General features: G+C 40.5%; 1 protein-coding gene across 1 annotated transcript; it reads right to left on the reverse strand.

Annotated features, from left to right (window-relative positions):
• Window positions 1-1974: 1974 nt before the first annotated feature.
• MED4 (mediator complex subunit 4) lies at window positions 1975-16945 on the reverse strand. The gene is made up of 7 exons (XM_041731348.1): window positions 16799-16945; window positions 13696-13762; window positions 9463-9633; window positions 7294-7351; window positions 5747-5833; window positions 4387-4518; window positions 1975-2858 (listed from the first exon to the last, which is right to left on the reverse strand). Exons 1-7 carry the CDS (start codon window positions 16921-16923, stop codon window positions 2686-2688), a joined length of 813 nt encoding a protein of 270 aa, XP_041587282.1. The 5' UTR covers window positions 16924-16945; the 3' UTR covers window positions 1975-2685.
• Window positions 16946-17491: the final 546 nt, after the last annotated feature.

Genomic DNA, 17491 nt, shown 5'->3' on the forward strand with positions numbered 1-17491 from the left:
TGTAAATTTAGCTTTCCTGAGTCCTGTGGGCCATTCTAGCACATTAATCAAACCTCAGGAAGGAGTGCGGGGAAGTTCGGATTTATAGCCAGTCAGTCAGAAATACAGGTAATGACAACCTGGGCATGCGACTGGCATCACCAGCTTGGCCAAGTGGAGGGAGGAACCAGATCCTATAGCCAGGTAGTATCAGAACTGAATTGTAGGGCCTCTTGCTGTTGTCCAGATTGCTTGTTGTTGGGGGTGCAGGGAACCACCCCCTCCCACCACACACGTTGGGACTGGTATCAGAACCCAAAATTCCAGTGTGGAAGGCCTAAACCCCAATACCTCAGAATGTGACTGCATTTGGAGATAAGGTCTTTAAAGGGATGACTAAACTAAAATGAGGCCATGAGGGTGAACCCTAATCCAGTCTGCCTACAGTCTAGAAAATTTGGATCCACAGAGACACTAGGACTGGGGAGGGGGTGGCATGTGTGCAGAGAAAATGTCATGTGAGGACACGGCAAGGCGGCAAGCCACGAGACTTGCCAAACCTCCCAACACCCTGATCTTGGGACTTCTAAAATCCAGAACTCTGAAAATTCCTGCTCAAGACCGGAGTCTGTTCTTTTGTTAGAGCTCACCTAACAGACTGACCCAACAGGTGGCCTAAGTATCAGGGCTTAAGGAACTGGACCCGAAACAACCAATGTTTGCTATCGTGGGTTCCCACACACCTTCCATGCCTGCCATCCCTGAAGTGGAGCTTCGGCAGCATCAAAGCCATCTTACCGAAGAGTCCAAGCTTTTCCCTTTCCTTGGCATTTTAAAACAGAATGAAATTGGAATAGAATTAACACTTCATGCAGAAAACAAAAAGTTAACATGAAAAATTTTCAAACATACCAGAAGCAGAAAATAGTACAGTGAACTTCCATATACCCTACACTCAGAAAAGCACTGATTTTGCCTCGTTTCGGCTCGCTCCTTCCCACCTCCTTTTCCTTGGCTGTAGTATATATACACGTATATTTTTTAATTAGGCAACCAATATTTTACCACGCCACATACCAGTGACTGTGGCATGCCGATGAATCCACATTAAAACAAAAGTAAAGACATTGAACTGAGAGAATTTATACTTTGTTAGAATCCCAAACCAGGACACTCACACTCTGTTCCTTGTATTATTCAAGATTCCAATCTAAAAATGTAATTTCGTTTCCAGGATAATTGCTGAAGTTGGAAGACAAATGTTTTTCTACAGGTCCATTTAAATACTAAAAAGGACAAAGAGTTGCAAGGATGTAGATTATTAAAAACTATTACAGCATCTCAGGAAATACACATTCTCATGTAAAAAAGTGTATACATGGGGCTCTTTAAAACAGATCAAAAAACCTACCCCAAAATGTTGACAGGATCTCTTGGTAGAATGCTAGTTTCATTTTCTCCTATGTAATTCACTCTATTTGCTAAATGCTCCACTATGGATGTTGTTGCTTTTGCAATCTGAAAAAAAATTTAAAAGTACACTAAAATGTAGCTGTAAAAGCATATTATTTAAACATGGAGGTTAACCATTAGAAGTTAAAAGTGGTTAAGTGATTCCTTCTGGGAACTGCAGTGAAACGGAAGGTGAAGGCAAGAGGTATGCTTCCCATTCTAAAACCTTTCAGACAATGTCATTAAGATCAGACATTATTATGTAAGCTTTTTAAAATTATTAAAAAAACTACAAAAAACGAGTGGGAAGACTAATGGAAAAAAAAAACCCACAAGAACCAACTTCATTGTATTTCTTCTAAGGTCAGTATGGGCCTTTGTGAGACCTACCAGTTGCGACTACGAGTTCAGCTGTATGCAGTACATCATGTTCATTCACACTCCCGAATTCTACTTTAGTGCATATAAAATGCAACTGGATTTACAGAAATAATTTACTTTCACTGATGACATATTTCAATTAAAAGAAAAAAGCATACGGAGTACAAACAAAAGAGTTTATTTACAAAACTTACAATAATTACAGATAGTACAAATTGAGACAATTTCCCCCGTTACTGTGACCAAAGCTACCAGCCTTCACTTTAAAATGAGGGTTTTGTTACTCTGAGATACGATAGACATTCAGTGATCCACTGCCCTTATTTAAAATGCTTTTCTAATTCCAGGGGCTGATTAGTGTATGTACAGCGGTCACTTCCCTCAACGTGTATTTCCAGACCTACTATGTCCAAGTCCAACATAACTGGAATATAACGGCATAGAACAGCACTGGGTAATTTTTTTCCCAACAATAAATTTTGATTATTCTTTAAATATTCATTTAGTGGTTTAGAACTGAAACCATGATTTTTGGCTTTTAAAAGAAAAGTCCAGTGATTCTTGATGGGCCGCACCATTCCACTATAGCCAGTATTACCCGGCTATTTTTTTTACAGGTTTACAATAGTTTTAGAAATAGAATTCCACAGCATTCGATTCTGTTTTGTTTGGTTTTTAGAGAGGGAGAGAGGCAGGGGGAATCTTCAGAGAATCTTCAGCAGACTCCATGCCCAGCACAGAGCCAGATACGGGGCTCAACCTCACAACCCTGAGATCACGACCTGAGCCAAAATCAAGAGTCTGACGCTCAGCCGAGCCACCCAAGTGCTCCCCATGGTATTCAATTCTGTATGAATTGTGTCTTTTATGTTTTTAATCAGAGTCACTGCTACTGCTCGAGGAGTCTGTTGACATAACTTCTACATCATCTTCATTTTCTTTATTATGCCCCGGAGGTTCCAACAAGAAGTCATTACTGTGATTTGGTGGTAACATATTCATTGACATGTCATTTGACTGCCATGGGTACTGCGGAGCAAGGACATCTGGAGAAAACAAAGAAGCATATGTAACAACACTTCTACCAGTAATTAATTTACTACTTAACTACACTTCCCTTCATGCACAGAATCTGAAGCCAGTATTTTTTTAAGGCCAGGAATCAAAACATACATTTGGCAAAATTAATGAAGATCAAAGTTGTCAAGAAAAAGCATGGTGTTTAATAACCAGAACCTGTGTTTTATTTTTTTAAAAATCATGCTTCCATCTAGGTAACTTTATATAATCAGCTGACCTAATTTTTCTTTTGCAAGACGTTCTCAATGACCCATCAAATGTGTCTTATACATGCCGATGTAAACTACACACAGATATGTATTACGTCTCTACACATTTTAAATAGCTAACATGTGCTATACTAAGTATTACAAGTTTAAACTGCCTAAGCTTTGAATCCACTCTGCTCCCTGGACCCTGAAAACGTTTCTCCTTTGCCAGCAGCCATCATGTTAATCTTCGTCAGCAGAGGGCACTGGAGGGACTGTGCAAGGGGACCAGGCCTAGGGATCCGTAGTTTTCCTTCTGAGGCCTGTGGTGCCGGCTGCGCAGGGACATCAAGCACCTCAAGCGGTGCTCACTCCCTCGCAAGTTTCAGGGGCGTTGAAGTCTCACCCTCACCCTCAAGGCGGCTTCCCAGCCGGGCTCCCAAGAACCTGAAAGCTGGTGGATGGATCCCTGCCTGCCAGCTGCAGCCTGGGAACACCCCATCCAGCCTCTCTGCCGTCCCTTGGGCCACAGCTGCTTCCCGCATCTATTAGTGCTCTATTTTTTAAAAACAGCTCTCTTTACCCTTTAGTAGTAGTCAGTACCAAGTTTTCTTTAAATTTTCCTTGTTCGTATTACTATGTGGTTTCTGCCTCCTGACTGGCCTGTGACTGGCAGGATATGGAATAACCCAAATGAGAAAAAGGCAAAGATATCACAGGAAACTAATGCACAGTGAGTTCTGTTTGTCCTTTAAGCAATTTTAAAAAACTTTTTAAATGTTCTACCAAACCAAAACAAGTCACCTACAGAAGATAAAAGGTGAGAAACATAAAATAAATGTAATAACGCAAAACTACATGTAAAATTGAGGAAGGCTGAAATTCAGAACAGCCCAAGTCTCACAGAAGTGCTATTTAGTTATTCAAAAGTAAAAAGTTGTTACTCGTTTCGTTAACTTGGGAGTTTTTCAAGAGTGAGTTCACTTTGTATTCTTTAAAATGAACATTTATTTTTCTTATTCTGTTGGTACAGTATATTTCACAATTTTATTTAAAAAGCTGTTTAGATTTTAATAATTAAAGGCCTAATGCCAAGGCAAACTATCAATAAATGAGAGAGAAATCAATTTATTCTAATTTCATAAACTCCAACTAGAACAGTTTTTGATCTACAGAGCAGGATAATTGGCAAAAGACCTAGCTATTAAAACGAGTTGGGTCTAGACTCTCAAACTTGTTCAACAGCCAGACAGTCATGTCTTAAAAACTTTGGTGTGTCTGAAAACCCCATCCTGATTAGTATTACCTGGCAATCTGCCTGCTGCAAGTGCATCCCCTGGTAAATGACCATTTACACCATTCGTGGAAGGATTGTTCATTTGACCCAATAATCCACTTCTCATCTCTAAATCAGTTGGGTATGGTCTCCGTGGGTCCCCTAAAAAAAGACTGCTTTTAATTGAATCTTATGCAAAATAAGCAGCAATACCTTCTCTGAAGTACTGATTTTCCTTGGTTCTCTTTGAAAAACTCAAAAATATATTTTCAATTTTCATACAGGAAGGTCATCTTATCAATTGTGATTAAGAGCATAATATATTAAACTTAAAAATACATGCATTTCTTCTCTGAATCTGCACAGAAATATACTATTCTCTATACAAAAAAAAAGTCATTTTAGCAATTCTAGATGACAAATTAAGAAAATAATAATGATCTTGAGTCTTCTAAGTTACCCACATTTCCTAGTAAGAACAAATGATACATACTCTGAAGGAGAATAAATATATGGTGCTTTTTTTTTTTTTTTTTTTACAAGACAGAAAGGACTGCTTATTTGAAGGACTACCTAAATTAAAACTTTTTCTAATCAACCTCTTTGATCCTGTCATTTAGAGATTAATTCCTAGAATTTTCCAGTGGAGGTTTATCAGGAGCTTTCATTTCTAATCATGATAGTTTTGGGATAATGAAAACTTGGCAGATTTGGACCAACTTTTTAGTAATATCTCTTACTCCAGATCACTCACCTCCAAAACTGCAGTTAATCTGTTAGTGTTTTTTAGTATGGTGAAATGCCACCATCATGAGATTCTGATGCTGAGATACTCTCCCACTCCTCCCAGAAGATTGCTGCTCTACCGCAGGTCCCTGTCTTATGTGCTGTCAATGTATGTTGTAGTTTGTTACCCTTTTTTGCTGTTTTTAATTATTCCAGCTCTTTCCAGTCCCATGTGTTTGTGAGCACTCAGTGCTTCACTGTATCACTGAAGAGCTGGGACTGTCTCGTTTCCAAGGCTAGAACCCTTGACGAAATCCCAATGGTTCTAAGAAGTGGGCTTCTGGCCAGCCTGGGTATTACAGACATATAAATCTACAGCTTAGAATCATTACATATCATCTGGTACTTTTAAATATCAATTTATGATTTTTCTTTAAAAAGGACAAAAACACAGTCTCTATGGCAAAAGCTTTGCAGAAAACCAAACTGATAAACCCATAACCCAAATTATTACTTGTAAGATATTAAAGATATGAAAATAATACGGAGGATGTTTCTAAGGATAAATATATCCTATATTTAAATCTTTTTTCCTATTTTTGAGTATAGTTACCTAAGAATTTTCAAGACTATATATGCCTAATAAAAAGAGAAGTATTTTTACCTGGAACCCAGGTCAGTGGAGCACACACAGCATTACTTGCACTTATTCGATGTGCATACTTAATTATTTCTTCAGAGGAGATGGCACCTGAGCCAAGAAGAGAGAGTAACATGTTAGTCTAGTAACTTACAAGTCACTTACTAAATTTTAAATTACCTGAAAATAGGATAATCTGAGTTACCTACCTTCCCTAATAAAAACTAATATGTATATTGTTAAATCATATAAGATTTCCCAACTAAAGAACAAGACATCTAGAAAATACAGCTGATAAAGTATCATATTTGGGACATGAGCATGATAATGCCCACTGACCTTGATTACTAACTACCATTAAACATTCATACTGTTCTGGAAGCAACAGTGAACACAAATAAGACACAGGAAAGGATGTTTTGTCTTGCATGGACAGCTTAGCTATTAAAGCAGCAGCTCATACTACACCACTCAATTGTGACTTAACATGACCCTAAGGATAGAAGTAGACCCAAGTAGAAACATGTCCACAATATACTCATTAGATTTAAAAACTAAGCTGCTGGATGCCTGGGTGGCTCAGCTGGTTAACCATTTGCCTTTGATTCAGGTCGTGATCCCAGGGCCCTGTGATGGTGTCTCACACTGGGCTCCCTGCTCAGTGGGTCTGCTTCTCCTTCTACCCCTCCCCACTCCTTGTGCTCTCTCCCCCCACTCAAAAAAATCTTAAAAAAAAAAAAAAAGTAAGCTGCTAAATACTACGTACAGCATGACCTGGTTTTTTAGAATATATGTACATATATGTATTTGCATTAAACACCTAAAAAATGGACACACACTAAACATTAACAGTGGTTATCTGAAACAGGAAAAGAGGAGGAAAGTTAGATAACTCTGAGGTGATTATAGGTAAATAATCTACAAACCAGGGAGATCCCTGGGTGGCTCAGCGGTTTAGCGCCTGCCTTTGGCCCGGGGCGTGATCCGGGAGTCCCAGGATCAAGTCCCACGTCGGGCTCCCTGCCTGGAGCCTGCTTCTCCCTCTGCCTGTATCTCTGCCTCTCTCTGTGTGTGTTTCTCATGAATAAATAAATAAAATCTTAAAAAAAAAAAGAAAAAAGAAGGCATGCTGGGGTTGCACCGTTAAATGTGCACACATCCCAAAGCCACATCTACTTCTGACTTCAGGACACTCTCGTTTCACTTCAGTCGCCCACTGCACATTTTCTTTCACTCTCTATCCTGTCTTTTAAGATCCAACTCACATGCCACTTGCTTCCAGCTTGCAGTTCTCTTCCTTTCTCCCAACAACTTTATAAACCTGTCTACTGCACATTCAGATACAAAGCCATAACTTCCCTTATATTATTGCTTCTCAGAACCTGAAAAAGGTATATCTCCCTAACAATACATAGCATATAGTACTAGAGCCTAGCAGACACTTTACAATAAAAATTTATTGGAATCATTTCAATAGCAACAAATGATTACCAGTAATACTCTCATCCATTTCTTGAAACCAAAACTTGGATTTTACACAGAAAGTCATTCATGTTCCCAATAGTACTAACCTTTTCTTGCTTTTTCTATTGATTTGAGTTTTTCTTTTGCTTGGTAAACAGCTGTTGCCTAATTTGAACATTAAAAAAAGAAATATGGTTTATTCTTAACTTTATCAAGCAGAATGTTTACCTTCATTCACAAAATGATTAATCCCACAGGAACAATATGCAAAATTTGGAAATCCCCATAATTTATTTGCAATATTCTGAAACACCACTTGGGAATCATTTATATCAGTTGGTTAATAAAAGAAATATGTATTCATGAATCAGTCTTCATTCATTAGTTGTTAGAAATAAAGTATAAATTAGATTGTTTACTAACATTTCTTTATGCCTTCTATCATAGATATGCATAAGATAACCAGATCACATATGACTCATAAAACATCCTATTCTTGCATTTATCTCTTCTTATTCAAAGAAAAAATACCAAAATATTTTTTTTTTCTAATTTCAAGATACATTCTTGGATTGACAGTCTTACTCACTTATATGATACCATTACCTCCATGCTTAATGATTGCTATAATGAAAACATCCCCAAGTTCCCCCCTCAAACCTGCTCCATTAAAGGGTAAAATTAAGTTAAGCTAGTATATGCATCCTCAACTAGAACAGTAGTTAAGAATATGGAGTCAGAGAGAACTAGGTTTAAGTTCCATCTCTCTACTTTTCACTCTTCCTGGGCAAAGTCGTTAATTTAAAAAATTTAAAATCTTGGGTTTCTTCATCTGTAAAATACTAACCTAGAGTAACTGTTAAGAAGACTGAGATAATACATGTAAATTGCAAATAAGCACAAGGCCTGATGCACAAGTGCCCAATAAATGATAGTTGCTATACCTAAGTCATAAAATTCCGTCTTTTTATGGTCCTTGAATTAACTGTCTTTAATTCAATAATTACATTTTTGGAAATCAAATCTAAAGAATACAATCTGAAATGCAGAAGAGAAAAAGAACTTTTTTGCAATGATACTCAAAGCATTCTTTATAACAGAAAGTTGGAAAACTAAACAAAGTATATATGAAAAACACTTAAGTTTTAATAAACAGTAATAGAAAGCCGGTTAGTATCCTACTAATTATGACCTAAAAAATGAAAACTTCTGAAAAAAAAAAGTTTGTATACCTGAAACCTCTGTAACACCGTGTGTCAATCAGACTTCAATTTAAAAATCAACTATAAGCCTACAGGAAAATTTAAAAAAAAATACATCTGGCACTGAAATGAAATGCACAAAACTAAGAATAATGGTAATCTGAACAGAGGGACTAAAGACAATGTTTTCCTCTTCTTTCTACTTTTCTCTATTTTCTGAATATCTTTTGGCAAATATTACTTTCCTAATGGAAAATAGATTTCATTATATATTTTTTAAAAAGCATTTACTTGGGGTCATTTCTTCAGCAGGAGTGGTTAAAGTATCCTGAACCTCTGAGGTTTCTATTTACTAAAGCCCATTGTGACACATTTGGAAGATTCATTAGGGACAAGGATTCCAGCAATATCTGCTCCATTTGAGACTCAGACTCAGCTACTGCTGTGATACCACCATATAACAATTTCATTAGTCAGTATTTAGTGAAACAAACTGGGCAAATAACAGCAAAGAAATTGTTTTTTTTTTTTTAAATAGTAGCCAAGAGCAAGAAAAAAAAAAAAACAAACCCAAAACTACAGTAGTTGACACATGCCTAAATTCCACCTAGTTTAGAATGGAAGACTAAATAAGTTATTATAAACTTTTTTTTTTAAGAGTTCATTGATTTATTCCTGAGAGATACAGAGACAGAGAGGCAGAGACACAGGCAGAAGGAGAAGCAGGCTCCCCGCAGGGAGCCCGATGTGGGACTCAATCCCAGGACCCTGGGACCACGACCTGAGCCGAAGGCAGAAGCTCAACCACTGAGCCACCCAGGTGTCCCAGTTAATATAAATTTTAATCAATTTTTAAAATTGGTACATATTTCTACTGATTTCAAAATATTTTTAAAGCTGAAGTAAAGATTTAGGCTACTAATAACTGAAAACTTCTAACAGGACAGGATAAAAGTACAAGTTCCCAGTTCTATTAATCCAGTCCTGTGGAAATCTAAATAAACTTTAAAATAGCTTTCTTTTTCAGAAACAGATTAAACAATATCCCTTTTTATCTTCCTTCTATCAACTTACCAGTATTTGCTCTGCTTCCTTTAGCTGTTTCTGTAGTTGCTGAATATCACTGTCCCTCTTCTCCACTTCCTTTTCTAAAACTTGCATTTCATGATGGATTTTTCCCTGATTAAGTGCCAACTTCATCAGTTCTTGAAATTCCCCATCTCTGTGAATTAACAACTCCAGGACCTATCAGGTAACAGTTGATTAAAGCAGACAGCAGAATACTGAAAAATGACATTCCAATGAAACAAAGACTCTACATGTGAATTGGCCAGGCTATAAAATTTTAGCACCTTCAATGTATTACTCTAATCAATGTTAAGAATAAAAATAGCCTATGATTATTTTAGAAAACAAATTAGTATCAAAACTTTTTTTTCTGATTATATGCTATTCTTTCATACAAAACAAGTCTTCAGAACTTCCAATATGCCAAAATGAGGTTTATTCATTTCCCGGTAAAAATAAAAATTTTAAAGTTTATCCTTAAAAATATAATGTAATGGAGGTTCCCTCCAATTTTGGTATTTGAGATTATTTTAGATGACACCAGGAACTTTAAAAAATTTGTACAAAAAAAAAATTTTGTACAAAACAAATAGTCTGATCAAAAATGGGCAAAGAAACTGAACATTTTTCCAAAGACATACAAATGAGGTACATGCAATGGTGCTCAACATCACTAACTTATCAGGGAAATGCAAATCAAAACCACAATTGGGTATCACCTTATACCAGTTACAAAGGCTGTAATCAAAAAAACAAGAGGTAAGTGTTGGTGAGGATGTGGAGAAAAGGGAACCCTCGTGCACTGATGGTAGGAATGTTAACTAGTGCAACCACCATGGAAAACAGTATGGAAGTTACTTAAAAATTTTAAAATAGAACTACCATATGATCTAGCAATTTCACTTCTGGGTACCTATCTGAAGAAAATGAAATTATCATCTCAAAAACATCTTTACACCCGTGTGTTCACTGCTGCATTATTTACAATAGCCAGGACTGAAAGCAAACTAACAATCTATCAATATATGGATGGATAAAGAAAATGTGGTATTTTTTTTTTTTTAGTTCTTATTTAAATTCCAGTTAGTAGCAATACAGTGTAATATTAGTTTCAAGTGTACAATCATACATCATACTCGCTGATCACAAGTACACTCCTTAGTCCCCATCACCTATATTCACCCATTCTCCTACACACCTCCCCTCTGGTAACCATCAATTTGTTCTCTATAGTTAAGAGTCTGTTTCTTGATTTCCCTCTCTCTTTTTTCCCCTATGATCACTTGTTTTGTTTCTTAAATTCCACATGAATGAAATTATATGGTATTTGTCTTTTTCTGACTTATTTCACTTAGCCTAATACTCTGTAGCTCCATCCACACTGCTGCAAATGGCAGGATTTCATTATTTTTTTATGAGTAATATTCTAGTGTGTGTGTGTGTGTGTGTGTGTGTGTAAGCACCTCTATATACCACCTCTTCTTTACCCATTCATTAGCTGATGAACATTTGGGCTTTCCCATAATTTGGCTATTGCTGATAATACTGCTAAAAACACTGGGTACCTGTATCCCTTCGAACTAGTAGAAAATGTGGAATGTATACACACACACACACACACACACACACACACAGAAATATTATTCAGCCATAAAAAAGAATGAAATCTTGCCATTTGTGACAACATGGATGAACCCTCAGGCCATTATATTAAGTCAAGTAAGCCAGACAGAGAAAAGCAAATACTGCATAATCTCACTTACATGTGGAATCTAAAAGAGCCAAATTCAAAGAATAAGAAATCAGATTGGTGGTTGCCAGGGCAAAATGGGTGAAGATGATCAAAAGGTACAAACTTCCAGCTATAAGATAAGTTCCGGAGATGTAATGTACAGAAACGGTGAGTACAGTTAACAATACTGCATTGTATATTTGAAAGTTGCTAAGACAGTAAATTTTAGCAACTTCAAGAAAGTTCTTAAAAATGTACAGAGAAACAGAATAGAAATTTTTCCAAAGGCACCCAAATCACCAACAGGTACATGAAAAGGTGCCACAGTTTCCCTGACATCTTCTTAAAAGTTCTTAAGAAAAAAAAATTTTAAGTATGTGAGGTAACGTAAATTAACTAAACTTACTGTGATAATCATTTCACAATACATACATGTATCATTGTCGCATATCTTAAACTAATGCGATGTTGTATTTCTACTGTTATCTCAATAAAAATAGAAAAAAAATTAAAAACCCCAAGTGCTAAACACGATGCAAAGACATGACAAAATGTACATTTTTAAAGTCACAAAATTGTATATAATCAACTAGAACAGCAAATAAATGAGTAAAATATTAAACTATATAAGGAAACTTGACAATATAATTAAGTAAATGCTTCATTATGGCTGTCTCAGAGTTAAGCTGATTGCAGAAATACTATTATGATAAATGTATGATACTTAAAAAAACTTTTACAGTTGCACATTTTTGCTATTATGTTCAAGAAAATACATAACTTATATTAGACCTGTGATGTCATGCATACTATTGTTTGATGATGAAGATGGTTTAAAAAAAAGAGCAATTTCCAAAAATAAATTTTCATATGGGCACATCCAAACTAATATTTAGTACTTTCATTGTAAATTATACAGGAATTCACAGCACTAAGTATAAAGTTTAATTCTTTCCCTGGGTAGTGACGATGACAATTATCCATTACTGAGCTCTCCTTATTTGTACTTAACATGCAGTATCGTAAATCCTCACAACAACTTTATGTGAGGGATCCCTGGGTGGCGCAGCGGTTTGGCGCCTGCCTTTGGCCCAGGGCGCGATCCTGGAGACCCGGGATCGAATCCCACATCGGGCTCCCGGTGCATGGAGCCTGCTTCTCCCTCTGCCTGTGTCTCTGTCTCTCTCTCTCTGTGACTATCATAAATAAATAAAGATTTAAAAAAAAAAAAAAAACTTTATGTGACAAGGTACTGTTATTTTTTAGGGACAGAACTGCTAGTCCTTAAAAAGTATAAGAAAAGTTAGTGCTGACCAGGCAGGTCTTGGTTATGACCTATTGAATAATCTGTGTGCCTGGGAAGTAAAGTCTAAACCTGCATTTCATTTTGTAGTAAGTACTCACTTAATTTTACATGTATTTATCAATAAAGTATCTGAGACTGGCATTCCTCTATTAGCATTTTTCTCTATAAGCTTTTCCTAAAAACAAACATACAAAAAACAACTTTAATCTCCCCAAAAGTCCCAGCTTTTACTACTTGTAGCGTATCTAATTACCCCTCTCCACCTGAAGGGATTAATCCTTGAAGAAAACAAATTTTATGATACTTCTCTATTATCAATTGAATTTCTCTGCCCTCAAAACATATCATAAAATAAAACTAAGATAATAGGGCAGAGAGGAGGGAGAAGAGATCTATGAGATGTCTCCTGTTATTAAAAAGGTTAATCTTTCCCAGCTGTTTTCTTTTAAAAAAACTTTTTTTTTTTTTTAATTACAGTAGAAAACACATAAAATGACATTTGCCCTCTTAACTTTAAAAAGTTTTTGGATCATGCCTGGGTGGCTTAGTGGCTGAGCATGTGCCTTCAGCTCAGGCCATGATCCCGGGGTCCCTGGGATCAAGTCCCACATCGGGCTCCCCACAGAGGGCCTGCTTCTCCCTCTGCCTGTGTCTCTCAAGAGTAAATAAATAATACAAATTAATTAATTTAAAAAAAGGTTTTGGATCAGGAAAAAAATCTCACCGTAGAAAATTATAAAGCACAGAAAGGAATAAAGAAAATAAAAACATATAAATTTAACCTCCACAAAATAACTTCTGTTAACAGTTGTATGCTCTTTAATTTCTATTAATTCTCAAGTTGCATTAGGGGAACCAGGTCTATATAATAAAAGGTTAGTTTATGACAGCATTAACTTTTTTTATTTCAAATATTGTTTTAACCTCCATTTAACGAGTTTATTAGTTGGTTAATTCAAAAGACAAAAACGAATAAATGTGTAACTAGAAGAAAAAACAATACTGCTAAACCTTTAGACCTTTTTTCTTCTCAAGCAGTGTTACCCTATGTAAGTGATTTGAAGAAAGTATCAATTTAAAAATTGTAATCTATAATTTAACAGAATCCAATCTTCCTGTTCTCACACAAAGTAAATGTAAATAGGGAAATTGCACAAATAATGGGGATTTCTTGTTTGTAATATAAAAAGAAGCCACTTACCTGGTTTTCCTCATCAGGCGGCAACAACTTTTGGTTTCTTGAAATTGCCAGCATTTCTATAAGTTCTCTAAAAAAGAAAAACAAAAACATCCTTGCAAAATAAATACAACAGAAGCTTTATTAACTGATCTCTACCTAACTGACTTGCTGGATTCATGGCACCCACAGCATGCTGAGTATTCACAGCCCCTGCCCAGTGACCGTGCGCTTGGGCGCTCGTCAGCTACGCGGTACTCTCTCACCAAGACTCAGTTATGTCTGTTACCAGATCCAGTTATGCAAGTTTTACTTTATAAAAGTATAGTTAAATATATTAAATATCCATTTCATAAATACCAACTAAATATGACTGTCAACAGAAAAGAGTAATTTCCATAAAAACCTAAGCTGAATACTTGGGAAAGACTCAACAGCTGCCTGCAAAGAACTGCAAAGTCATGAAAATTCAGCAAATGTCTACCCTAAGACTGCTTGATAAGCATTTAAGTTCTTATTTACTTTTTTTTTTAAAGTAATCTCTATGCCCAAGGTGGGGCTCAAATTCACAACCCATAGATCAAGTCGCATACTCTACTGGGCTCAAATTCACAACCCATAGATCAAGTCGCATACTCTACTGCCTGAGCCAGTCAGGCACCCCTCATTTCACTTTAACGAAACACACTAGAAATTGGTGGACAAGGCATTATGGGTGGTTTATGCAAGAAAACCCCCTAAATTAAGGAGTGGATGAATCACTTTTTAAATGATTTTCTATGTGAACTGAAATTTTTAATTAACCAAACAGGTATCAACTAAGAGGGATTCTAATGTATAATAAAGTCCTATCTTTCTGGAATGCTTATTTACTAGACATGGCAATTTTCCTTTATGAAAACTAGTATAAAGAGGAGTATAAAATATGTATCAGGCAATATCCTGATACACTAGTTTCAAACTTGCTGACAGATGGGACTCCAGAAATTACGCAAGAGGCACAGCTGCACAATTAGCAACAGGACACCGCCAGTCAGCCCCAGTAAAGCCTGTACCTTCTACTGGCTGCCAGGCTATTTTCACCTTCATACTTCCATCTTCCTACTGCCAGCCTCAAACTATTTTTCTGGATGGTGCCACCTGGACCCAACCTTCCCCACTATGAGGTTCTCATACCGTTATGCATGAACTAGCTAGCTAATTAATGAACAAAGTGGATATGGCAATGGAAAGTCTTCATTCACCCACTGATTAAACATTCAAGTTTCCACTGTGTGCCAGGCACTTTCTGGATGCCTAGCTTACGAAAGTGAACAAAGGAATTTAAATTATAATACAGAAGAGAAAAACCAAGAAAGCAGGTAAATCAAACCAGAGTTAGAAGAAGGGCTGGGAAGAAACTGAAGCAGTGTTAGAGTGTGTCGGGGAGTTGTCTGGCCACTCACACTGGTGGAGTCAGGGAGGGCTTCTGTAAGTGAGAAAAGCCAGGTTCGGGGGCCCAAGGATGGGTTTGAGGAAGGGTGGCCGGGACACAGCAGTAGGTACCGAGGAGCAGGATACACAATGAGGACAGGGGTCGGGAGGGCGGGCGGCCCAGGCTGTGTGAGGGCCTCACAGGTCAAGGTAAAGAATCAGCATTTCATTCCAGGTACAATGGAAAGCGACTGGATCATTTTAACTTTTTTAAAAAGATTTTATTTTGAGAGAGAAAAAAAAATGGAGGGGGAGGCAGAGGGAGAAGCGGATTCCACTGAACCGGGAGCTGGTCTCAGGCCTCAATCCCAGGACCCTGCACCCACCTGAGCCCAAGGCGGACGCCCCACTGACTGAGCCACCCAGGCGCCCCACTGACTGGATCATTTTAAACGGAAATGACACGACCCGATTTATGTTTTTAAGCAATTGCTAAGCTACCTGGAAAATGGATTTTAAGAGGAGTAGAACGGAAATCAAGTTAAGTGGCTTCTGTAGGCAAAGGATGGCATCGGCTTTGACTAGGTCCTAGCGGCTGGGACACAGTCATGGAAATAGGTGACAGCGATCTCTGAGTGCCAGGGTCGGCAGGTCACAGAGCGCCCCCATCCCGAGGTCCTCCCTCCCTCCATCTCCGAGTGTCGGGGTCCGGCGTGTCCCTGCAGGTCACCGAGTGCCCCCCCAGGTCCTCCCTCCCCCCATCACCCAGGGTCGGGTCCCGGGGTGTCCCTGCAGGTCACCGAGCGCCCTGCCCCAGGTCCCCCCTCCCCCATCTCCCAGGGTCAGGTCCCGGGGTGTCCCTGCAGGTCACCGAGCGCCCCCCCAGGTCCCCCCTCCCCCCATCTCCAAGTGTCCTGTCCCGGGGTGTCCCTGCAGGTCACCGAGCGCCCTGCCCCAGGTCCCCCCTCCCCCCATCTCCCAGGGTCAGGTCCCGGGGTGTCCCTGCAGGTCACCGAGCGCCCTGCCCCAGGTCCCTCCTCCCCCATCTCCCACAGTGTCGGTCCCGGGGTGTCCCTGCAGGTCACCGAGCGCCCCCCCAGGTCCCCCCTCCCCCCATCTCCAAGTGTCGGGTCCCGGGGTGTCCCTGCAGGTCACCGAGCGCCCCCCCAGGTCCCCCCTCCCCCCATCACCCAGGGTCGGGTCCCGGGGTGTCCCTGCAGGTCACCGAGCGCCCCCCCAGGTCCCCCCTCCCCCATCTCCCAGGGTCAGGTCCCGGGGTGTCCCTGCAGGTCACCGAGCGCCCCCCCAGGTCCCCCCTCTCCCATCTCCGAGTGTCGGGGTCCCGGGGTGTCCCTGCAGGTCACCGAGCGCCCCCCCAGGTCCCCCCTCCCCCATCTCCCACAGTGTCGGGTCCCGGGGTGTCCCTGCAGGTCACCGAGCGCCCCCCACCGTCCCCCTCCCCCATCTCCCACAGTGTCGGGTCCCGGGGTGTCCCTGCAGGTCACCGAGCGCCCCCCCAGGTCCCTCCTCCCCCCATCTCCGAGTGTCGGGGTCCCGGGGTCCCCGCCGCTGTCAAGCGTCCCCCGGGGGCGGTGCGGGGGGAAGAGGCCACGTCCGGGTCCCGCGGGGCTGCGACCTAGAGGCCACGACCCCGCCGCGGTCTCCGGAGCGCCGCCTCCCGACTCCAGCCAGGCCGCCCGCCCGACGCCGCTACCTCGACAAGACCTCCAGGTCCTCCAGCGCAGACAGCAGCCGCTCCCGCGTGCTGTTCCCGCCCGCCGCGCCCGCGCCGCCCCCCGGCCGCTCCTTCTCCTTCTCCCCACCCGAGGCCGCCGCCATGCTGCTCGCGGGCCGGAAGCCGCAGACTGCGCAGGCCCCGGCGCGAGGAGGCGGGCTCCGGAAGCGGAAGTGAGGGCCACCGAGGCGGGGCGGGGGGGGCGGTGCGCGGAGCAGAGGCGGGGCCGCAGCGCCCCCTACGTGCCTGGCGGTGCACTGCGGGCGGCGGCGCTGCGCAGCCCTGGGAGCAGGCTGGGGCGCTCAGGGCTCAAGCACCAATGGGAGGGGTTTAAAGCATGTGGGGAAATTTGCATAACAACCTACACCTTGTATCAGTTTCTTTTTTCTTTTTTTTAGGATTTTATTTACAGAGGGAGAAGCAGGCTCCCTGCAGGGAGCCCGATGCAGGACTCGAACCCGTGACCTGGGGTCACGACCTGGGCCAGAGGCAGGTGCTCCACCGCTGAGCCCCCCAGATGCCCCCTTCTATCAGTTTCTTTGTGAGATGGGCTGGTCTCAGTATTAACGGGTCTTTAGTGTGCATCCCTACAGTGCTGGCCCCACCCTCCTGTTTGGCCTCGCCTAGGGGTTGTAAGCACCATAGGACAAGAGCCATCATAGGCCTCTTTTC

This window comes from Vulpes lagopus, chromosome 16, assembly GCF_018345385.1.
Source record: "Vulpes lagopus strain Blue_001 chromosome 16, ASM1834538v1, whole genome shotgun sequence".
NCBI classification, from domain to species: Eukaryota; Metazoa; Chordata; class Mammalia; order Carnivora; family Canidae; genus Vulpes; species Vulpes lagopus.

Coding starts and splice junctions, on each gene's coding strand:
- MED4 (XM_041731348.1), bottom strand. CDS start 16,923: ATGGCGGCGGCCTCGGGTGGGGAGAAGGAGAAGGAGCGGCCGGGGGGC. Junction 9,634..13,695: donor CGCCTGATGAGGAAAACCAG/GTAAGTGGCTTC, acceptor GTTACCTGATAG/GTCCTGGAGTTGTTAATTCA. Junction 4,519..5,746: donor TCCACTGACCTGGGTTCCAG/GTAAAAATACTT, acceptor GTCTTTTTTTAG/GGGACCCACGGAGACCATAC.